Here is a 24,770-nt window from a genome sequence, read left to right as displayed (position 1 = left end):
TAAATAACAAACTTTACCACTACATACACAGAGGCTGTGGTTGGGATTCAAGTTCAGTGCAGATAAACACAGTGATATTGAAAAAGTTGCTTGTTACTTTTCAAGATGATTCAGTAAATTATCTTTAAAAAGTGCTTACTTTAATTTAAACTAGGAATTTAACAACTAATGGTCAACTAGACTTCAGATTAGGAGCTAGTAAAAGGAGCTAAAGCAGACCCACAGACGAGGTGGAAACTTGGGCCTGCTAGATATTCTGGAAAAGAGGCTTCAAGCAGAGTAGAGATCAGAATGTCGTGTCAGTGGAACAGAAATGGCAAACTCAGTAAAGAGCCTGCAAGTCAAGTATAACCCAGATTTTTCAGGACTGTATGGAGAAAAGCAAATAGGAACACTGCAAAATAAGAGAGATGGGAAGGGAATTGAATTAAGGAAATGATCAAGAATTAGTGAAGATTATGGAATTGGATGCAGACCAAAACAGACAGGGAAGGCAAGGCTAAACCTGGCTGAAGAATAGTGTGGGGGTAAGGTCAGTGCAGGGGACTGGGACTCAGTGAATCAGCAGCATCTATCCATGCACATGATATACTTTTAAAGCCATTCCCACACTGATTTGAAAATTAGAAGACTGATTGTTATAGCATTGGAATCAGTTCAATGCCGTGACAACTTTGTGTTATGTGTTAAAACAAAGTTCCCTGCCCTATGAAGGTGAGTGGAGCTGCAAATAGAACCAGTGGGTGGGGGTGGGGTGCGGTTGCAAAGAGCTTTTTTGACAATAATTTACACAATGGTAAGAGAGAATTAAGAGGCTTGAGGCAGCAGCTGAGAAAAGAGGAAAGCAAGGAGAAGGGTATGGACGATGTGAGATTAGGGTTGATATTATGGGGCACTTTGATATTAAGGAGTCGGTGGTATTGGGTGTCTTGAAAAACAATAAAGTGGAAAAGTCCCCAACACCTGATGAGATTATCCTAGGATATTGAGAGAAGCAAGGGGGGAGATTGTTGGGGCCTCGACAGAGATCTTTGTATCCTCTTTAGCCAAGAGCAAGATGCCAGAAGCTAATGTTATTCCTTTAAGACGGGAAACAGGAACAAACCAGGAAATTATTGACCAGTGAGCCTTACACCAGTGGTAAGAAAATTATCGGAGAAGATGCTTAGGGACAGGATTAACCGCATTTGGAAAAGCATGGACTTATTAGGGATAGTCAGCATGGCTTTGTGCAGGGGAGATCCTGCTTCAGAAGTTTGAATTTTTTGACGAAGTGACAAAAATGATAGATATGGATAGGGCAGTGAATCAAACAACAATCTGCTGGAGGAACACACACAAAGTCCTGATGAAGGCTCTTGACCCGAAACATTGACTGTTTATTTCCCTCCATAGATGCTGCCTGACCTGCTGAGCTTCTCCAGCACTTTGTGTGTGTTGCTCCAGGTTCCAGCATCTGCAGAATCTCTCGTGTCTCCAATGTGCAGGAGGAACTCGGCAGGTCGAGCAGCATCTATTGGGGGGGGAGGAATTGTTGACGTTTCCAGTCGAAGCCTTGCATCAGGACAGTGGATGTTGTCCACAAAGACTTTAGTCAAGAAGTTGACAAGGCCCTTCATGGAAGGCTGATCCAGAAGATTAATTGACATGGGATCCACCGTGAGTTGGTAAACTGCATCCAAAGTTGGCTTGGTCATGGAAGACAGAGTAGAGGGGTGTTTTTCTGACAGGAGGTCTGTAGCCAGTGGTGTTCTGCAAGGATTAGTGCTAGGACCTTTGTTGTTTGCAATATATAATAATGATTTGGATGAAAATGTAGATGGTCTGATTAGTAAGTTTGCAGATAACACCAAAGTTGGTGGCATTGTAGATAGTGAGGAAGGTTGAAGGATACAGCAGGATATAGATTGGAAATATGGACACAGAAATGGCAGATGGTGTTTAATCCAGACAAGTATGAGCTGCTGCATCTTGGGAGGTCAAATCCAAGAGGAAAGTATACAGTAATTGGCAGGATCCTTAGGAGCACAAAGATGGACAAAGGGATCTTGGAGTGCTATTCCACAGCTCCCTAAAAGGGCCGCACAGTAGCGTAGAGGTCAGCGTGATGCTATTACAGCGCCAGCGATAGGGGTTCGATTCCCTTCGCTGTCTGTAAGGAGTTTGTATGTTCTCCCCATGTCTATGTGGGTTTCCTCTGGCTGCTCTGGTTTCCTCCCACATTCTAAAGACGTTAGGTTAGGTTAACAAGGGTTTAAAATGGGCGGCGCAGATTCATTGGGCTGGAAGGGCCTGCTAACATGCTGTATAAATAACATTTTAAAAGTGGCAACATAAGTGGATAGGGTGGTAAAGAAGACACACTTGCCTTCAGTTAGGGGACTGAGTATTAAAGATGGTAAGTCATGTTACAGCTGTATAAAACTTTGGTTAGGCCACACTTGGAGTACTGTGGTCACCACACAAGAAGATAGATGTGGAGGCTTTGGAGAGGGTTCAGAGGAGGCTCACCAGGACGTTGCCTGTATTAGAGAGTACTAGTTATAAGGAAAGGTTGGACAAACTTGGATTCTTTTCTCCGGAGCATCGGAGGTAGAGGGGCAACCTGATAGAAGTTTATAAAATTATGAGGTGCATAGATAGGGTAGATAGACAGAGTCTTTCTCCCAGGGTGGGAAATGTCAAATACTAGAGGGCATAGGTTTAAGGTGAGAGGGCGAAAAGTTCAAAGGAGATTTGCAAGGCAAGTTTTTTTTTAAGAAAAAGAGAATGGTAGGCACCAGGAATGCACTGCCAGGGGAGACAGTAGAAGCAGATACAATTGGAACATTTAAGAGGCATTTAGATAGACACATAAACAGTCAGGGAATAGAGCGATACAGACCATGTGCATGCAGATGGGATTAGTAAGGTTGGCATCATGGTCAGCACAGGCGTGGTGGGCTGAAGGGCCTGTTGCTGTGCTGTACTGTTCTATGTTCAAACTGAAACCAGGATTCAAAGGCCAAAGAAATAGTTATGAATATGGCAAAGACTGAGCAAAGGAACAATATTACAGAATAGGTTGGATTTCAGGGAGTCTGGCTTATATATCAAAATTGCTGAGCCAGCAAGGAAATGAATGAGACATGAACCTGAAAAACAACCCAGGACATGTTTTGAATGAAGTTCAAAAAGAAAAACTACAAGTTATTAGGGGTGGGCAGCCAATTGAATCAACTATCCAGCATATTGGGGGACTTTAAGATCTGCTAGCTTTTACCCATCAGAAGATAACTCTACAATTATTAGTCATCCATTATTTAGAGAGCCAAAGGATGACTCTACATCAGTTTAGCTTCCAACCCATAACCTCTTCCATTTGGAAGGATGAAGGCAACAGGTAGCATTCAAAACTACTATCTCCACAGATATCATTCTAACTTAGGCATATACAACATTCTATCATTGTTGCTGAGTAAAAATTTTGAAACTCCTCACTCAAATCATTTTCGCCACAACTGCAGCATTACCAGGGAGCAACTCACTTTTTGAGGACAATTACAATGACAAAGTTGAGCAATAAATGCTGACTTCCCTAAAATTAAGAAAAAATGCTTTTACTGGCCCAGACTCCCAACAGAAAAACAGTTGCAGAGTGGAGGAACCCATTCCCGTTTACTCTACCGTTCTGTGGCCATTTGAAACCATTTCACTTGCCAGACCTCTTATACAAGAGCAAATTCTATATTTGCTGATATACAAACATTAGATTATGGAAGATTTGATCAGCCAAGGAAAATGAAAGCAATCAGAAAATCTAAACAGTAACAGAATGTAATTTCAATGTGGTTTGTGTGGCACGTACCTTCTTCCCTTGTGGATTTACTTGGCTTGTTATTCTGTTATTGAACCGGTATTGTATGCACTTTCTCTCTCCTGTGCTCCATTTTGCCAAAGAGATCTCTATTCCTTGAGAATAATTTATACTAGCTGCAAAACCAAAATGAAGGTATGAAGTCAAATCACAATTTTATATAAAAAGTTTAGGATTCTGTTAATTTAGCAGTTTAGAAAATCGTACTTGTCTTCAGAAGAGTTAGCGCTGCACTGTACATTTTGTCTGAGCTCAGCAGACAATGGGGTAATTGGCAATCTGAACCGTAAAAGCTTTGAAAAATGTTTCTCTCAATTGCCATCACTGCAGTTTCTACTCAAATTTATTTGCATATTATCAAACATGAGAGGGTGGAATGAAGCAGCAAAACAAGAAATTAAAAAATCCTTGCTATATTTGAGGGTGTTAACAAAATTTGATAAAATTGTAATAGAAATACAAAATGCAAGAAAAACTCAGATCAGGCAGCACCTGTGGTAAGAGAAATAGCTAACGTTTCAGATTCAGGATCCTTGATTGGAACTGGGAAAGAGAGAAACTAGTTAGTTTAGATGGCTGAGAAGGTGGGGTAGGGGATGGGTAGAACAAATAAAATTTCTCTGATATAGTGAAACCGGATGGTGGCATTTAAGGGACAGTTAAAATCAGAATACGCTTCTTTGTCTGTGTAACGTGTTGGTAATGTTGTAGAGTCTGCATAATGTTGTATTGTCTAGCCTACTGCGACATTCCCAACAGACTAGACTCCACACAAAAAAAAATGGAAAAGCAAAACAAAAGGACGCAGGCAAAAAATGGCCAGACCTCAAAAAAAAACAGAAAGAAAAAGCGAGGTAACTAAACTTGGAGAGTTTGATAGCAAGTTGCATAGGCAGCAAGGTGCCCAGATGGAAGATGTGTTGTTCCTTAAGCTTACATTGGGGCTCATTGTAACAGTGCAGGAGGCCACAGACAGCAAGGTCAGAATGGGGGTGCGATGCTGAACTGTGCCTATAATTCAGCATCTCATTGGAAATAAAACAGTGCAAATGATTGGAAATTCCAAATTAGCAAATTTCTTTATCACTTTCCCCTTTCCTCCTAAATTTTGAACTTCCGTGACAGTATAAAATGGTAATGATGAATTGGCAGCCCATTTCAAAGTCCTCCCCATTTTTTTGCTCGATGGATTACCCTCCTGTATTTTACCCCAGGGTAACGTATTGTTTGCAAGCGTGAAGTCGCAAGCAAGCACAACTGAAGAGGTGAGTACCACGAGGTGCAAGCCAGAGAAAGAGAGAAATGCTATGAAAACCAAGTCAGTGTTTCTGGATTTTTGGATTAGCCTGCTCAAAATGCAAACACCAAATGAACCCTCACCCAGAGATCAAAACCACTCCTGAGTAATCCCTTCAGGTGGAAGAGAGGCAGCTCACCCTCATGTCACATCATTTATTCAACTGCAGATGCAAACCCTTAAGAGAACATGCACTAACAATATAAAAAGGAAGGAATGTCTGCTTACCATCTGTTCTCAATTTCCAACTAATGGACAGTACAGGCTTGTGGAATCCACTAGCATTCCCCTGCCTGGTTATGGTTACCCGAAGGTCTTTAGGAAATGAAGGTGTCCACACAGAGGATTTAAACCAGCTGCTATCCAAACAGTTGCCTAATGGTGAGGAGGAAGAGCATGCAACATATTTTATTTCTTTTGCAAATGACTTTCAAACTGGGTAGAAATTGCTTTCACAAGTCTTTGAAAGTTCTGTTGGGATCAGGTGTGCTTCAGCACCACTGTTGCACTGAAATATCAAGGGGAGATCGGATTTCTCCTAACATGACAGGGTTGATAACCTCTTCTGTATTTTTTTTATTGATTTATGGCATGAAGTCATTGCCCATCCTCAATTGTTCTTGAGAAATAGATGGTGAGACACCACCCAGATTTGCTGCAGTCAGTCGGGTGAACATTCTCCAAAAGACTATTGGGTAGAGAATTCCAGGATTTCAAGCCAGCAATAGGGAGGAAACAGCAATATATTTCCAAGTCAAACAGGGGAGTATTCCATCACAATTCTGACTTTTGCCTCCAATGACTGTGTCTGCATTCCCCACCGCCTTAAGAAAGCCACCAACATAATCAAAGACCCCGCCCACTCCAGGCATTCTTTCTTCTCCCCCTCTCCCATTGGGTAGAAGACAAAAAGTTTGAGAACATGTACCACCAGGCTCAAAGACAGTTTCTATTCCACTCTTATAAGAGGTCTGTTCAAGGTTCTTATACAATAAAGATGAACTCTTGATCTCTCAATCTCATCATGGCCCCTGCACTTTACTTGTCTACTTGCACTACACTTTCTCAGTTACTGTAACACTATATTCTGCATTCTGTTTTTTCTTCCCTTTTGTACTACCTTGATGTATTTTGTATGGAATGATCTATCTGGATGGCATGCAAACAAAAGCTTTTCACTGTATAAACCAATCACCAAGTAGTTGGAACAGTTTTTCTGTGTGCGCAGAGGAGCTCACATGCATACCTGTGCACACCCATTACTTCACATGAATGTTATTTGCCATTTATCAGCCTGTGCCTGAATGTTGTGATCTTGTAGCACGCAGGTGCTTCATTACTCAAGAAGCCCCAAAGGGAATGGAATTGAACATTATGCAACCAGTGAACACCCCATTTTCTGATCTTATAATTGTGGGAATTAATAAACCAGTTTTAGATGGATGGCAACAATGTCCTGAGAGAGAACAACTGAGAGACAACAACCTCAAGCATTTTTCTTTGCACTGGGTGTCACATACACTGTCAAACACCATGCTGACATCAAGCTTGACTCCAGAATTTGTATTTTTTTGTCAGTAATGTGTCTTGAACCAAATAGTCCTGATGAACTAGCTACCAGTTTATTGGTAACTGTCAAATTACTGGGTAGATAACAGTGTTATAGCAGTATTAGAACAGCTTGGCAAAGGTGTACCAGTTTCTAGAGGGCAAGTCTTTGTCCTACAATCCTTTGTCCTACAGCAGCTACATTGTTTGTTGGTCTCATGCCTTAGTGCTCTCACTCATTCCTAATACCTTATGTAGTCCATTATGAACAGGCTGCACAATGACCACAACAACACTGACTTACAGTTTGTGAAGTTCTACCTTCCCAACCTTGGGCAAGGACAACATCCTGCCAATACTTTCCCAAACAAAAAGCAGAGGTTGAATTTTCCCAACCTGAGACTCCACCAGGTGAGCAGGAGCAGATTCCCACTCCATCACCATGTAGAGATAAAGAAGAGATTCCCACCAAAGTATTGCTATCAAGCAATACTTACCAGTGCTTAGTTTGGGTTTTGCAAGAACCACTCGGTTCCAGGTATCACCACAGCCTCGCTGCAAACATAGACCAAAGATCTGAATTCCAGAGGCGAGGTGCAAATGGTGCCTTTGCCACCATGGCAGCATTTGACCAAGTATCACCTCAAGGAACCCTAATAGCATGCCTAATGGGCACCCAGGGTTGACATCAAACCTCACGCAAATAATAGTTCTAATTGCTGGAGATCGATCATCCCAGCTCCTGAGCATCAGTTATTCCTCAGCCTGGTGTCCTACAGCCAGCCACATTCAACTGCTTTATTAAAGACCCTCCTTCCTTAATAAGGTCAGAGATGGGGAAGTTTGCTGATGATTGCACAATGTTCAATTCCATTTGCAACTTCTCAAAAAAATGGAGCAGTCCATGCAGCAAACCTAGATGACATCGGTATACTCCCAACTGACACTTTTGCCATATAAATGATAGTCAATGAACATCTCCAACAAGAGTGAGTCTAACCACCTACCCTTTACCTTCAATGGCATTTTCACTGTTGAGGTACCCACCAACAGACATCTTGGGGGTCACCACTGACTAGGAATTCAAATTGACCAGCAACATAAATACTGTGGCTACAGGAGCAAGTCAGAGGCTGGGTATCTGGTGGCAAGTGACTTGCATATTGACACCACCCCCCCCCCCCGCCAGCCTTCCTTTTCACCATCCATTTGTCTGGATGACTGCAGCTTCAACAACACTCAAGCAGTTCAACACCAGTCAGAACAAAGGAATTTGCTTGACTGGCATCCCATCCACCATCTTAAAATTCATTTCCTCCACTACTACCACAGCATGGCTGCAGCATTTGCCATCTTCAAAATGTATTGCAGTTACTCACCTAGACTACCATGACAGCATCTCACAAACCCTCAGCCTTGACCAACAAGAAAAGGACAGCAGACAAAAGGGAACACCACCAACTGCAAGTTCACTTCAAGCCACACACCATCCTAACTTGGAAATAAGTTGCCATTACTTCATTAATGCTGGGTCTAAATCCTGACATTCCCCATCCAACTGTACCTTAAGAGTATCTTAACAACGACTTCAGTGTTATAAAATGGCAGATCAATCTGAACAGCTGAATTACTTATTGGAACAACTGATTTGCCCTTATGTTTACTGCAGGGGGTTTTTAAGCACAAAAGCCAAAAAGCAAAGCAGCACATTCTAAATTTAAAGATGCTAATTGTGGTCTATCAGCAAAAGGTCCAACCACAGCTGATTTGAAGATTTTTTGAAGGCTGGATTTATGGGATATCACTCATTTAAGCAACAACAAAAAAAATAAAATGCACTTACCAGATAGAACTGTACAATTTAGGCCCTGTATGAAGAAAGAAAAACATTTTTAATAATGACATTTCCCATGGCAGCTAATTCAATGCTGTATTTAATACAATTATAGACCATGAGCATAAGTGCCTTGGAAAGTGGACAGGGCAGGAGAAAGGAAAAAACAAGCCTTTTAATTTGTATTCAGCAACATAACATTTATAAATGATCACACGTAGTTACCACATGGTGGCAGTAGACAGAGGGGGTGGAGAATGGAGAGAATAGTCCTGGCTCGTTACCTATTTAATAGTAAGTGCCGAGATCATGCTGATCTTTTTAAGGATACCATTTGCACTTTCAACATTGGCGGTTATTTTTCCAATGTAGCCTGAACATTGTAGATTAATGAATCAACATGCAATGTAATATCCTGCTCACTGCGGTGGTGTATTTTAGAGGCGGCACGGTAGCATAGCAGTTAGCATAATGCTATTACAGTACCAGCGACCCGGGTTCAATTCCCACTGCTGTCTGTAAGGAGTTTGTACATTCTCCCTGTGTATCTGGGTGGGTTTCCTCCAGGTGCTCCGGTTTCCTCCCACATTCCAAAGATGTACAAGTTAGGAGGTGTGGGCAATGCTATGTTGGCGTCTGAAGCATGGCGACACTTGTGGGCTGCCCCCAGCACACTTAGTAACGCAAAAAGACATATTTCACTGTGTGTTTCGATGTACATGTGACTAATAAATATCGTATCGTATAATGTAAATAAGAGTAAAAGTGTTGGAAATGTACAAATGCTCCCTTATTTGATTATTAATCTAAAAGTCTGGTACTAAATATCCTAAATTAATTTTAAACAAACACATTTTCTCATCAACCAGGACTGAAGAGACCCAACTATCCCAGTCACCAGCAGGGGTGGAGAATAGAGAGGAGATATGGCTCATGATCTTTTTAATAATAAGTACAGATATCATGCAGGCCTCTGTTGCCAGAAGGACCCTATTCTTCCCATGCCAGCAAAACCAGGATCTTGTCTCCATGTTTCCTGAGGGGTCTGCTACTCTTGCTACCTCCTCCACAGCCCAATTCTACTGATCTCATTTCTGCCATTTCCTCGAAGGATACACAGGAGGGCAGCATCCATCAGGGCTTGAGGGATTGCAGGATAATTGCTGCATTTTTATAAACCCACTTCGTTGGGTTTGAGTAAATGCTCTGCATGCATAATGCAGAATTCTGTGTAAAGCAGCCTCTGAAATATTTTTAGTTATACAGTTCAGATTTCTTGTTTCCTGCTGCTCATCTGATCTATAATGCCCTTTTCCATGCTAAGAATGTGCCACAAGGAATAACGATATTGACTGAGAGAAAAGTTTGGCAGGACGTTATGACAGCTCCTTGTTCACTTTAAGGCCAGCTGCCAACCAACTTCATTGCACAGCAGCCCAGGGAGCAGAACTCTGGCTTAATCCTTCCTTTTCGATTACCTACTAACTTTGTGGAACTCAAGTCAAATCTGTAACTTTTCAAACCACAGGCAAGAGCTACCAACTAAAACAAGCTGAAACAATATCTTCAAACAGGGGATTATAAGGGAAATTACTTCACATTCAATCAATGATCCTTCTTGCAGACTGACTTTAAATAGGCTCCTGATGTCATCTCCGGAAAACCCCATTATTGTGCAATAATATCTTTGATGATGAACTCTGCTGTTGTGGGAAAGTCCCCACCCACTTTCGGGAAATACTTTGATGTGACAAAATACAAAAGGGCATTTTTCCCAAATCTGCATCTCTACCAGGAATGCAGTCATGGAAATAGATCCCACTTTTCATTTCAAATATCATGAATTTAGCATCCATGTTACAATGCCATTCTTGGAACTGTTTATTAAACAAAAGTGAAACTCATCAATTAATTCCAGACAGTTCGTTGCAAAGGAGGAAGTAGTTGAAGGAGGGCATGTCACAACTTCCTCAATCCAAACAACAAAGTAGAGGAAAGAGTTAAAGACGTGGTCCTTTATAAATTTGTACCATTGGTGTGAAAATACTTGCTAAAAGTTAATTCTGACAAAGAGTCATCCTTAAGAGTTTTGAACATTCATTTACTGAATTTCTTAATATAACGTTTTCCACAAAAGCCTTTAAGTACATTGATTATCTTCTTCTGTGCAGTGACAATTAATGCTTTTGATTGTTTCTCATATACATGTTGCAATCCCAATAATGACAATTCCTCTGATTATTGACTGACAGCTGAATGGACAAATTAGCTTAAATGGTAGTCCACTGTCTGAAACAATCTATTAATACTCTAGTAAAAGAATTTAAGTGCTCTGAAGCTCTGAAACATAACCTCCATCTCACTTCACAGAAATACCTCCACCTTGGGTGAAAACTTCTTGATATCAAATATTCCAATACATAGAAGTTAGTTCTTTTGTAGCTACAAGCACAACAAACTCATACTGAACAAACTGTTGCTGAAGCTATGCAAGCAAGTACAAAGACTAGGCTCCCATCATCACCTCTACCACACCACATAAACAGCAACAACTACTGAAATTATGAGAGAATGGGGGAGGAAAACTGGTCCATTTTGTACTCAAGAGACGAGTATAAACATGACAAACGTTGGGGTACAAGGTCCTACACTCCGTAGGTACCTAAGAAATATCCAACCAAAAACTGGTTTAGATTATTATTCAGGTCTTTTAATTGTCACCTAAAGCAGGCACTCGGCTCCTTGAACATGCAAGGTGGTGTCCAGGAACAGTTTAAGAAACTGGGCTAAACGAAGCAGGATTCGGATAGGATCCAGCCAGTGGTCAACAAAGAGTCAAATAGTGTCCTTCCAAGAAATGCTTCCTCCTGGTAACACTTGCTGACAGCTTGTTTCAATTATCTCAATGAGGCCCAGGGATCTTTGATCCTACCTTATCCAGAGAAAGATCATATTAACTTCACACCAGCAGGCAAGCACTATTCAGTTTTCAGTTAACAGGTCTGAACAGTGCTATCCTATTTTTCTTCTCATCCTCTAGTAATTTCTCACACAAATCAGAGTGATACAAGTGAAAGCACAGCTATAATTTACAGTTAAATAATTAAACTACGGGCATAGGAATAGAACTGGACAAAAACCATTCTGTAAAATTAGGTTTAATGCAAAGCTTTGTCACAAGTCTCATACAATTTAAATTCATTCTGTCAAGGAGCAGAGAATTGGTTCAAACTGAAATGGTACAAGTAGGTACAGAAAAAAAAAGTACATTGTTCAATAGTTTATTTACTACCTCATATTACCTCTTCACCACCACCCTCTGTGATTGTTGTCACCACAAGCATTTCACCCAACTGTTTACTGATCAAAATTTACCACAGCCAACACACATCTGGAAGGACATAACCAGACTACAACACAGGACTTCAACACTTAAAAAAAATTCATAAATAGTTCTTAAAATTTCAGAGGTCAGGACCACAGTTTTCTTTGTTGGGGGTGGGAATTCTGATTCTGGAACACTGCTGATAGAGTGTGCAGATTCCAAATATTTTTTATATACATTTCTCAAATGTGGGAAAAATTACTTTCAGTTTGTGCCATTTAAAGAGTTTTTATAGGAAGAACGAAAAATAAAGTCATGAATTTTAATGAAAAAACAATAGTTAAGATTCCAACTTTAATCAATCAAGGAGTTCAAAAATCTTAAACATAAAATAGAATCTTGAATGTGTTAACAGGTTGCTGCTTTTTATTTGTTAAGAGACATAGGAAATGAACTGAGGCTTTGGTTGAACTTCAAACTGGGATTTGAAAGAATTGCTCATATAAACAAGCAAAGATAAATCTGCGACAAATGGCCTGTTTCGCTACTGTACAATGTGATTTTTGGTCAGTCCTCCATTACCATTGGCATTAAAAAGCAGATGTAATGTATCAGTAGACTCCCAAACCCAGAACCAACATTTGCTTAAGAATTAAGCTCTTTGGGAAGTGTTTCGAGATATAGTAAAATTCCGATAATCTGGCACCCTCGGGAACTTTGGCAATGTTGGACTGGCAGATTTTCCAGAATACTGGATGTTATTCCAATTAATACTCCAAAAAACTTTTTATTCACTTTTCTTAAAAAACAGGATGTTACACAGTAAGGTAATACCTTTTGTTTTAAAGAGGCCCTGGTGAGTTTAGAAGGAAAGTGGGAATCAGCATTAGTGAGTCAGAGGCTGACCTCGAGGGTGCGTGCTTAGCCCACTGCTCTACGCTCTGTACACTCATGACTGCGGCTAGGCACAGCTCAAACACCATCTATAAATTCGCGGATGACACCACTGCTGTTGGTAGAATCTCAGATGGTGATGAGGAGGCGTACAGGAGTGTGATAGGTCGGCTGGTTGAGTGGTGTCGCAGCAACGACCTCGTACTCAACATCAGCAAGACCAAAGAACCAATTGTGGACTTCAGGAAGGGGAAGTTGGGAGAACACACACCAGTCCTCGTGGACAGGTCAGTGATGAAAAAGGTGAGAATTTCAGGTTTGTGGGAGTCAACATCTCAGAGAATCTATCCTGGGCCCAACACATTGATGCAACCCTGAAGAAGGCACGCCAGCAGCTCTACTTGTTAGGAGTTTGAGGACATTTCCTGTCTCTAAAGACTCTTACAAGTTCTATAGATGTATGGTGGAGAGCATTTTGACTGGTTGCATCACAGCCTGGTATGGAGGCTCCAATGTGCAGGATCACAAGAGGCTGCAGAGTGTTGTAGACTCAGGCAGTTCCATCACAGATACAACCCTCCCCACCATCAAGGACATCTTCAAGAGGCAGTGCCTCAAGAAGGCAGCATCCATCACTAAGGATCCTCACCATCCAGGACATGCCCTCTTCTCTTTACTACCATCTGGGAGGTGGTACAGGAGCCTCAAGACCCACACTCAATGATTCAGGAACAGCTTCTTCCCCTCCATCATCAGATTTCTGAATGATCCATGAACACTACTTCATTATTCATTTTTTTTGCACTATTTAGTTTTGCAATTTATAGATTTTTGTGTCTTTGCACTGTACTGCTGCCACAAAACAACAAATTTCATGTCATATGTCAGTAATAATAAGCCTGATTCTGAACCATTGGGACTTCCAAACAATGGGATAATGGATTATCTGAGTTTTATTGCACAAGTCTGAAGGAATCTAAAAACCAGAATTACAAAGATGTAGATGAAATGCCAAAGTCGAGACAGTGAGGATAAAAATCTTCTATCTTATATGTGAGAAAAATCTCCTTAAACAGTCTGTAAGAGTAGTGTCGTTGTTTTGTTTAGTAACATTCTGCGTAGTTTGCACAAGAGGTTGGGTTTTCAGCTCTGTTTTGTAATTTTGTGAAGTTCTAACTGAATGGCAGATTATGATATTATCTGGAGAAGACAAAAGTTAAGAAAAGCAAGTAATGAACCAACAACTTGCATGTATAATTTGCCTTTAACACAGTAAAACATTTCAATGTGCTTCATAAAATGCAAACTAAATCAACATAGCGAGATAATAGAATAGATGACCAAACACATTATTTTCTCTTAAGAATGAAAAGCTTTGTGAAGAAATTTCCAAAGCTTAGATAAACTATTTTTATTTAGCTGCAACAAGATAGCATCATTAATGTTTTTACAAAATATACGTTTCAGAGGAAATGTAAATCCCTATATATAAAAATAAGTTTCAGAAGTAACATCAAAAGCTCAGATTCTTCAATACAAGAAATTATATGCCAAAAGAAAACTGACAAAGTAAGAGAGATAATTACCAATTTCAGATTTAAGATAGTATTTCATTCCTGACTGTTCATTCTGAGGCTAAGCAACCAATTTCTGGAGCTTTCCATAATAAGAAACCTGTATTTACAAATTATAGACTGTATAATGCAAAAATGTGTTAATAAATGTAATGCTGATAGCAGCTTCTAGAAGCATAAACTGGTAATTGGCAAATTATATCATATTCCTGTTGGTAGTTAAATGAAATTTAACCCTTTACTCTGTTGTGCTCAGAAGTCAAATTCAGACTGCCATCAAAATTCTTGAAACTGTAAACTGATATATCTTTGTCAAAAATTACAGGTGTGAAAAGAAGAGGCAGTTTTCAGCAACATAAGGAAATAAGTGAACCGAATTAAACCTGAATCAAAAGAAACACTAAACATCTCTGATTTGCATATCTAACTTCCCTCAAGTTCCCCTTTATAATTCACAGCCATTAATTTCACTGCATTTTTTTCTGACTGAGATGACCAAAGGAATTCTACAGAACCAGGTTATGCCTCTCTTTTCAGTACATCTCAGGTTCAAGGAGCAGCCTAGGATCTGAAAGTGGAGACACTTGTGCAACACTGTGTGAAGAATGGAGTTTATTAACCGAGCAAAATGGAACTAAACTTATAATACTTCCATATTGTATTTTTAATATATCAGTGTCTAGTTTGGGTCCTTGCAGGAAAGTGCTGAATGAGACTTGGAACATTTCAATAAAAATACCATTCAGGAGTTGAACCATAGAACAATACAGCACAATACAGGCCCTTCAGCCCACCATGTTGTGCTGACCTTTAAACCACGCCTAATGAGTAAAGCCCCAGCTCCCTTAGTCTCTCTTCATAATCCATACTCTTCAATCCAGGCAGCATCCTGGTAAATCTCCTCTGACATGCTGTGGTGTACAAATTTGATGAAAGGAAGAATATAAAATGGAGTGAGAGGAGGGGAAGAAAGTGATACCTTTTATAAACAAAAACGAAACAGCTCTTATTCTTTATGGCATTCTAACTGCCCAGAATTTCTGTGGGCTTTTGAACAGCAATTCACTGCCATTGAGAGTTTGAATGAACAGAGCACTTCAAGATTCAAGAATTCTTGCCAAATCTTGTGTGTAATTGTGCACATGTGATATCTCGTAGTTGTCATCCAATCTACTCCACCTTAATAGCAAGCACCATTAGCCTCATTATTATCCTCACTGCACAATACGATCAAATTGGAAACAACTGGTTCCCCTCTCCTGATTTGCACTGCTGTGATAATTACTATGGTGCAGTTAGTCACTGTACTTCTCAGCATTCTGCTAGTGCCTAACAAAACATGCACTATTACTCTGACAACATTTTACTGAAATCACAGGTCATGTAGGTCACAATGAAGTGAGACAATAGCCAGGACAGTGGAAAATTAAGCTACCAATTTTCTCCATTTGCATTTCTGCATTTTCACTCAAAAGCAGCATCCCAAATAACAGGTGCAGTATGGGGTCTGTAGTTTAGGATGTCAGTAAGCTACTACATATGAACTTTGTTAGTCAAGCAGGCTGGGAACTAATTAGGTACATGTGCAGCACAGCTGGCACTGAAAATGATAATTAATGTTCATCTGCACCCAAATATTTAATTCCCAGTTCCATTTAAAGCATGCTGCTGTGTGGTTCTGTACACCACCTCATTTAGCACCAAATCAACTACAGCAGATAGTTAGATTCAGATCCCTACCTCAACATACACTATGCCACAAATACTGAGCTAGTGAGCTTAAAAGGGGCACAGGAGGCAGAGAATCAGTAAACTTAAAGATGCATTTGGTTAAAAGAAGGAGCCAGGAAATTAAAATTGTTTTATCTAAGTAAAGCAGTAAGTAATTTAATACTCAGTATCTGAAGTCTTATTATCAGTCAGGTGAGACCCATGGAATCCTGCCACATGGAAACTCCAGGATGGTTCCTATTTCTGGACAACCACAGGTGCAGTGTTGTCATCTGGAAATACTTGAGATCCAACACTTGGAGCCTGAGCAACAGCTGACATCATTGTGTTCCACTGATGAGGGGAAGAGTTGTATATACCTCACTGATCAAAAGGCAGGCAGGCAGGGCGGGCAATTGCCAGACAGGTATAAACAAAGTCAGATAGTTCAGGAGGCCATCTTGCTCTCTAACCAGTATTCAATTCTGAATATTTATGAGGGAGAAGACACCACTGGAGAGGGGGATAAAAAAAAAGGGAGCTGGCAACATTTGTCAACACAAACACAACTGTGAAAAAAGATGGTACATTAGAAGGATCATCAAATAAGGCTATAGGATGAAAAAAAGGAAAGTTATATCAGATATTGAGAACTTAATACTCCAAAAAGCCTAGAAGAAAATTGGAAATGTAGGGATTAAACTTAGAAGGTAAATTAGGAAAGCAAAGGCGGCGGCATAAAAAATACTGTCAGATAAAAACCACAGAAAACTCAAATGTGTCATGAAGTAGATAATAAGCAAGAAGGTAACTAAAGACATAGAGTCCGGTCTATTGGGTCAAAAAGTTAACTTAGGTTAGAGGCAGAGGATATAATTTGGCAGTTGTCTTTAAAAAAAAGAGTAACAAAGTTGACCCTGCAGTTAAGGAGGAAGTGGGTGAAATATTGGATGGGATAAGCACAGTGAGTAATAAGGTCTAGGCATCTCAGACAATCGATAAATCACCAGGCCAGTTCTGACCATCATTTCTCCATCATCACTGGCTATAGGAATGATGCTGGAAGTTGTAGGACTGCAAATGTTCTAACACTGTTTTGAAGAAAGGAAGGGACAAAGCAAGCAATTATAGACCTGTTTAACTTCAGTGGTGGAAAATCATTGGAATTAATAATTCTGAAGCATAAACCCTCATTTAGAAAGACAAAGATCTATCAAGGACAATCAATCTAGATTTTAAGGGGAATTCAACTCTGGCTAGCTTGATTAAATTCATCTGAGGAAGCAACAAGGAAGGCTGAAGTAGACAGAGCCATAAATTGGTAAGTTAGCCTGCTTTACTGGGGCTCAAAGTTTCAAACGCCAAAATGTGGGCATATGGTTGTAATGAGATAGGAAACAATAGGTCCACTCCAAGACACCTCCAATGGTGCTCAAAGCCTCGAGTGATCGAGTAACAGCCAGACAAAAGGACAGCAAAGTACTCAAGGCTTGGGCATGGGGCCATGTGGGAAATGAGGTCTCGAACTGTAAATTCGAGGTAAGTAATTTCATGCTCCTTTGTACCTGATTGGCTCAGTCCCAATGAAGTGGATGTCACCTAGTTAGTAAGGTGAAATATAAAGGTGATGTCACATCCAACAGTCCAGGTGCAACAAGATGGACAAAATGGGTCAGGCTTGGACTGAACTACTGATTCTTCTCATTGGAGAAGAGCACAAAGGATAGGAGAGAGTCTCAGAAACAATATTTAATTATTTACCAAACCCTGGAACAGCAGAAGATCCTGGGATTGCAGAGGGACCCTAAGACCAACATTCACAAGGAGGGACCCAGGGTCTTGTACTTGAATAACAAAGGGAAAACACAAGTCTGACTAAGACTGAACATCTTCTATTTTGGTACAAGACATTGGCAAGGCCACATCTCAAACACTGTGTTCAATTTTGGTCACCTTGCTATAGGAAAGATGCCACTAAGCTGTTAAGAGTACAGAAAAGATTTACAAGGATGTTGCCAGGACTTTGAGGGAGAGTTATGGAGAGAAGTTGAGCAGGCTGGGACTTTATTCATTGGAGCATAGGAGAATGAGGGGTACAAAGATGTATAAAATCATGAGGGGCATAGATAGGGTGAATGCACAGTCTTTTTCCCAGGGTTGGGGAATCAAGAACTAGAGGGGAGAGAGTTAATACGAATCCAGGGGGCAACTTTTTCACCCAGAGGGTAGTTTGTATACAGAATGAGTTGTCAGAGGAAGCAGTTAAGGCAGGTACATTAACAACATTTAAAAGGCACTTGAACAGGTACATGGATAGGAAAAGTTTAGGGGGATATGGGCCAAGTGGGCAATGTGATTGGCATGGAGCTGAAGGGCCTGCTTTCGTGCTGTATGACTCTATGACTCTGAGACCTTCTGTTTGACAGGTAGTGTATTGTACAAGGTGCAAGTGATTGTTACATTGTCTTCACGTTTAAGAGTTTGAATAAACTACATCTTTCACATGTTGTCATTAGTACGACTCTAATGCAAGTGCAAATTCAGCACAATCTACTAGTCTACACAGATTTCAGCAAAGGATTTTCCTAGGCCATGGAGGGCAGGCTGGTCAGAAAGTGAAGGTGCATGGGATCCAAGGGAAGAGCAGCAAATTGCATCCAAAATTGGATCAGTGGCAGGAAAGAGTGGTGGTTTTCTGACAAGGCTTTCAACAGTAAGGTTTCACAAGGCTCAGCACTGTCACTTGCAATTTGTTGTACGTGCAGTATTAATTATTTTGACGAAAATGCAGGGGGTATTAAAGTAGAAGTGGGATACCATATTGAGAAGATACAATGAATGAAAGGAAATTAAATACAGAGGGATCTTGGAGTACATGCCTATAGTTCCTTAATGGTTACATGACAAATAAATTAAAAGATAAACAGGAGTCAGAGTTATACAACATGGAAACAGGCCCTTCAGCCCACAATGCTGTGCCAACCTTTAAACTTTGCCTAAGACTATCTAACCCCTTCCCCCAACATATCCCTCTATTTTAATTCCTCCATATGCTTATCTAGTAATCTCTTGAATTTGACCAATGTACCTGCCTCCACCACTGCCCCAGGAAGCGCATTCCATGTCCCAACCACTCTCTGGGTTAAAAAAACCTTCCTCTGATATCTCCCTTGAACTTCCCACCCATTACTTTAAAGCCATGCCCTCTTGTATTGAGCATCGGTGCCCTGGGAAAGAGGTGCTAGCTGTCTACTCTATCTATTCCTCTTAATATTTTGTACACCTCTATCATGTCTCCTCTCATCCCCCTTCTCTCCAAAGAGTAAAGCCCTAGCTCCCTTAGTCTCTCCTCATAATGCTGACCAAGATGCCCCATTTGCCAGTGTTTGGCCCATAACCTTCTAAACTTTTCCAATCCATGTACCTGTCCAACTGTCTTTTTAAAGTTGTTATTGTACCCACCTCAATCACCTTCTCAGGCAGCTCATTCCACATAGATACCATCCTTTGTGTAAAAAGGTTGCTCCTCTAGATCCTATTAAATCTTTCCTCCCTCACCTTAAACCTATACCCTCCAGTTCTTGATTCCCCAACCCTGGGAAAAAGACTGAGTGCATTCACCCTATCTATGCCCTTCATGATTTTATACACCTCTAAAAGATCACCTCTCAGTCTCCTACACTCAAAATCCTGTCAAAACCCCTCACATTCTTGCTTCAATCAAGTCATTTCGCACTATACTAAACACCACTGGATATAAGATATGGATAAAACATGGCTATTATCATTCATCATTACACAACCTGTACAGTCCAGGTATAAATCTGGAAAATCTCTGCACTGCTTCAAATGCATTAAGTTACTTCCTTCCTTAAGGAAACTAATATTGTAAATCATACTCTAGATGTGGTCTCACCAATACCCTAAATACCTAAAGTATAACCTCCCCACCTCTGTATGCAATTGCCCAAAAGATAATAACATTCTGTTCACTTTCCTAATTACTTGCTGTACCTACATTCTGGCCTTTTGAAAACCATGCATTAGGATACACAGATCTCACAGCATCACAGATTTCTTCAATCTCTCACCAATTAGAAAATGTGCCTCATTTATTTTTCCAATCAAAATGGACAATTTCACATTTTCAGATCTCACATGATACTCCATTTGCCTAAACTTTGCTCTCTCTCTTAACCTACGTATATGCTTCTGAAGCCTCCTGACGTCCTCTTTACAATCCTGTGTAATAAGCAAATTTAGCAACCACAACTTCAGTGCCTCCACTCAAGTCATTCATATAGAGTTTAATTAGTTAAGGCCCCAGCAACAATCCCCAGGACCCACCACTTAATACATCTTTTCAACCAGAATATGCCTACTCTCTTCTCGTTTCAATCTTCTTGCCTTCCAGTGATAAATCCCCAAATTTGTTCTCTATATCTCAAAAAAGGACCTAACTTTGGAGCGTTTATGCTATTTTTTATTATTCCACCTTTTCAATCTCACCCACCTTCAAAATCAATTTACAATTAAGATTAAAAATTACTCTGACAGATCCAATTTATGCAATATGCTTCCCTCATCATGTATTAATCAAGTTTGGCATTGGCAGTTTAACTCAGTTAGTTGCATTTTTGTTTCAGTTTAGTATTTCAAGCCCCTCCGGGAAAAAAAGAAACCAGAATAGGAAATACGTTGTCTCAATTTCTATGAACAGCATTTCAGACACAAAAAAAATGATTGCCCCAAGTAACAAATTATCTGCTAATAACTACCACAATCTTTCACTACATTGCGGATTTTTGCCCAATTTATTGTTTTCGATGCTCACACTCCATAAGCTGGGTGAGGTACAACCCACCCTAACGCACGGTCCCCCGGCCGCCCTACCTGCTGGGAGCAGTCGCCCAGATAGTGCGAGCCCTCCAGCACTGGAAGCGACAGGACAATGATGAAAACTCGCTGCAACTCCCGAACAACCCGATTCACAGTCAACAGCCTCCTCATGTTTAAAAATCAGCCGTACAGCCGACGAAGTTTCTGAAAGTTTCCGGAAGTTTCCAACAAACTCACACTTCCTACATGACAACAACCCTACCTACACCGCGTCTTCCGGCCTCGGCCCCGGCCCCGCCCACCCGTCCGTCATCCCCTACCTCGGCCCCGCCCACCCGTCCGTCATCCCCTACCTCGGCCCCGCCCACCCGTCCGTCACCCCTACCTCGGCCCCGCCCACCCACCATCACCCTACCTCGGCCACCCACCCACCATCACCCTACCTCGGCCCCCTACCCACCCACCATCACCCTACCTCGGCCCCGCCCACCTTTAGGTTGTGACCCCAGCTGGGTACTAGAGGCATAAACCCTGCATTTTCCAGCCCAAGCCACCCCCCCATCACTGATCTCATATCCCATCTCAACACAACCCCTCTCTCTCCCCTCTCTCCTCCATCCCCTTCCCCCACCATATTACTGCCCCTGAGTCCTCCCTCTCATTATCCCTTTCTGACCCCTCGCTTGGCCCCAGCACCAACCATGCCATATCTTCACCATTCCCTCTGACCTCCCCCCTCTCTGACGCTGAGCAATTTGTCCCCAGGAAAGTACTCACCTCATTTTGGGGCTAAGCAACCTGTGCTCACACCTCAACGAGTCCCAGGGCCTGCCATAATAACATTTAGCACAAAGCCACCGACTCCTGCAACTACCTAGACTACACCTCCTCTCACCCTGTCTCTTGTAAGGATGCCATCTTTTTATCCCAGTTTCTCCATTTCCTCCACATCTGTTCTTGAGATGAGGTCATATCTGAGATTTTTTCTTTTTCAGGAAATGTGGCTCACCCCCCCCCCCCCCCAACCCACCACTCTGGTTGATGGAGCGCTCACCCACTTCTCCTCCATTTCCTGTACTTCTGCTCTCACCCCATTTCCCCCCAGACTGAACAGGAAGAGAGTTCCCTTGGTCCCTACCTTTCATCCCGCCAGCCTCTGCATCCAGCACATCAGTCTTTGGCATTTCCGCCAGCTGCAACACCCCTCCCCCTTCCCAAGGCACGTTCCCCTGCAATCAAAGGAGGTAACACTGTCCCGACACCTCCTTCCTCACCTTCATCCAGGGACTTCAGCAGACCTTCCAGGTGAGACAGAGATTCACATGCTCCTCCTCCAACCTCGTGTGTTGCATTCAGTGCTCTCGATGTGCCCTCCTCTACACTGGTCAGACTAGGTGACCACTTCGCTGAGCATAAGCACAAACACAATGGATGTCTGGAGCTACCGATTGCAAGCCATTTTAATTCCCCTTCTCAATCTCACACCAACCTGCCTGTTCTCAGCCTCCTCCACTACCAGGGTGAGGCCAAACACAAACTAGAAGAACAGCATCTCATATTCTACCTGGGTAGTCTACAACCCAATGACATGAACACTGAATTCTACAATTTCAGGTAATCTGCTCCCCCAAGCCCCTATTTTCTCCCCTTCTGATCTTCCCAGCTCCTCCTACACTCCTTCTTTACAACCCCCCCAGCCCTCTATCACTCAGTTTCTTACCCCTCCCCCACCTGCTCTCTCTGCCCATCACCCACATGCTCCCCCCACTGTTCCCATCTGCCCACCCTACCTCCCTTATGTTTCCACTCATTACCTTCATGATTCCATAATCTGTAGCCCTTTGTTGTCTCCACCTATCACCTCCCAGTCTCTGTCACTATCTCCACCCTTCTGTGCCCAACCTGACTCCATCTGCCAAATAAAACCTCTCTTCAACTGGATCCTCCTATCGCTTGCCAGTTCTTGCCCCACCTGCCCCCCTGACCCCTTTATACTGGCTGTCTTCCCTCTACTCTTTCAGTCCAGATGAAGGGTCTTGACCTGAAATGTTAACTGTCCATTTCCCTCCACAGATGCTGCATGGCCCACTGAGTTCCTACAGCAGCTTGTTTTTTTGCTTCAGATTCCAACAGCTGCAGTCTCTTGCATCTCCAGCCCACCTATGCATCATCATCCAATCCCCGCCTCACCCACCTATCCATCAACATCATCCTCAGCCCCAAAAACTTATCTGTCTTCGTCTTGCCTCCACTGCACGCCTTGTGTTTACTTCTGTCCCTGGTTTTGGATGCACGGTATGGTCCTGTCTGGTTCCCCACACAGCCCTGAACACGTCTCCATCGAGAAAAAGGCATAGTTCTAATGCTTAACCGACTGTGACCCTGACCTTCCTTTCATGAGTCCTGTAATCCTGCCCACTTGTCAGACGGCCCATTCCTCCCACAAGAATGTCTATCCTTCTTGCTGCCATGCACGTAGCATCCCTTCCAAATGTGGTTCCACTCCGGTGAACAACCATCCTTATTTTGGCCAAGAATGTCCCTATGTAAAAAAGTCATACAAATTCCATGTAGGCAGCACTGGAGGTCAGGACTGAACCTGGGTCACTGAGGCTGTGAGGCAGTAGGTCTACCTGCTGCGCCACTGTGTCAAACTTGCCTCACCCAATACATTGGCTAATTCCATGTGTCCCACTTTATCACTTTGAAAGGTAGTCTTCCGAGGCCCTGTCCATTTCTTCGCAAACCTCATGACCTGGCCCTCCGATCTGCACTACACAACTTCCCCCTCAGCACTGACCTGTACTACCCTCTGGTGCAGCTCTTATCTAGGCCCTCCTGGGGTGAAGAGTTCAAGCCTGGCCTGGGTGAATGGTGAAGTGTGAGGGCAGACTTGAGTAAAGAGGATGCCCAGCGTACCCAGGTAAAAGGGAAGTCGGGCAGGTGCAAGGGGAATGGTGTAAGAACTCTGCAAAGAGGATAATGAAAAGATTCACGTAAAAGGGTTGCAGACAGACATGGGTAAAGGGCTTAATGGACAAACCAGGGTAAAGAGGTCCTATGGGCAGATGGTTCTAGGGGATGGTGGGCAGACCTGGGCAAAGGGGTAACAAAAAAAATGAAAATCAAAGAAACTGCAGATGCTGGAAATCAGAAATAAAAACAGAAAATGCTGGCAACATTCAGCATGTCAGGCAGCATCTGTGGAAAGAGAACTGATGAAGGGTCCTGATCAATGAACAAGCCTGGCTACAGGAGTCGGCGGGCAGAGCTGGGTAAAGATGAAGCTGGCCAGACTTGCTTAAAGAGTCAGTAAGTAGATTCCGGTAATGGAGATAGTGAGTAAAGTGGGAGAGGACAGACTCTGCTGAAAAGGTCTGTGGGCAGACCCGGGCAAAGGGGAAGGTGAGCAGAGGCAAGAAGGTGAGTAGACTCAGAAGTGGTAATGGTGTGAAGACCTGGGTAAAGTCTCTAGTAAAGGGGAGACTCTAGTAAAGAGAACACTGAGAAGACTTTAGTTATGGGAAGAGAATGGATAGGCTGGGTTTGTTTTCCCTGGAGCAAAGGAGACTGAGGGGTGACCAGACTGAAGTACAGAAAAATATGAGAGGCATAGATAGGGTAGCTAGTCAAAATCTTTTTCCTGCAGTTGGGATATCAAAAGCAAGAGGGCATAGGGTTAAGGTGAGAGAAAGATGTTTCAAGCAGGATATTAGTGATAAGTTTTATTTTACACAGAGAGTGGTTGATATCTGGAACTCGCTGCCAGAGGTGGTGGAAAACAAATACAATTAGTGTATAGACAGACACTGACATAGGCAAGGCATAGAAAGACATGTTCCTACTGTGGGCAAATGGGATTAGTGAAGATGGTCAAATAGGTCGGTATGGAC

The 24,770-nt window shown here is 42.1% G+C and overlaps 1 protein-coding gene across 1 annotated transcript in view; it reads right to left on the bottom strand.

Annotated features, from left to right (window-relative positions):
- The window catches only part of LOC127578627 (interleukin-17 receptor A-like), a 53,880-nt gene extending 32,719 nt beyond the window's left edge, over positions 1 to 21,161 (bottom strand). The window contains exons 1-4 of the mRNA XM_052030810.1: positions 20,932 to 21,161; positions 8,545 to 8,569; positions 5,382 to 5,528; positions 3,848 to 3,972 (exon numbers count right to left, since the gene is read on the bottom strand). Coding sequence (XP_051886770.1) covers positions 3,848 to 3,972; positions 5,382 to 5,528; positions 8,545 to 8,569; positions 20,932 to 21,048 — 414 coding nt within the window. The 5' untranslated portion in view covers positions 21,049 to 21,161. The remainder of the gene's footprint in view (positions 1 to 3,847; positions 3,973 to 5,381; positions 5,529 to 8,544; positions 8,570 to 20,931) is intronic.
- Positions 21,162 to 24,770: the final 3,609 nt, after the last annotated feature.

The sequence above is a fragment of the Pristis pectinata genome, chromosome 15 (assembly GCF_009764475.1).
Source record: "Pristis pectinata isolate sPriPec2 chromosome 15, sPriPec2.1.pri, whole genome shotgun sequence".
NCBI lineage: Eukaryota > Metazoa > Chordata > Chondrichthyes > Rhinopristiformes > Pristidae > Pristis > Pristis pectinata.
Note: the sequence above shows the minus strand (reverse complement) of the source record. Positions and strands in the feature narration are given on the sequence as shown.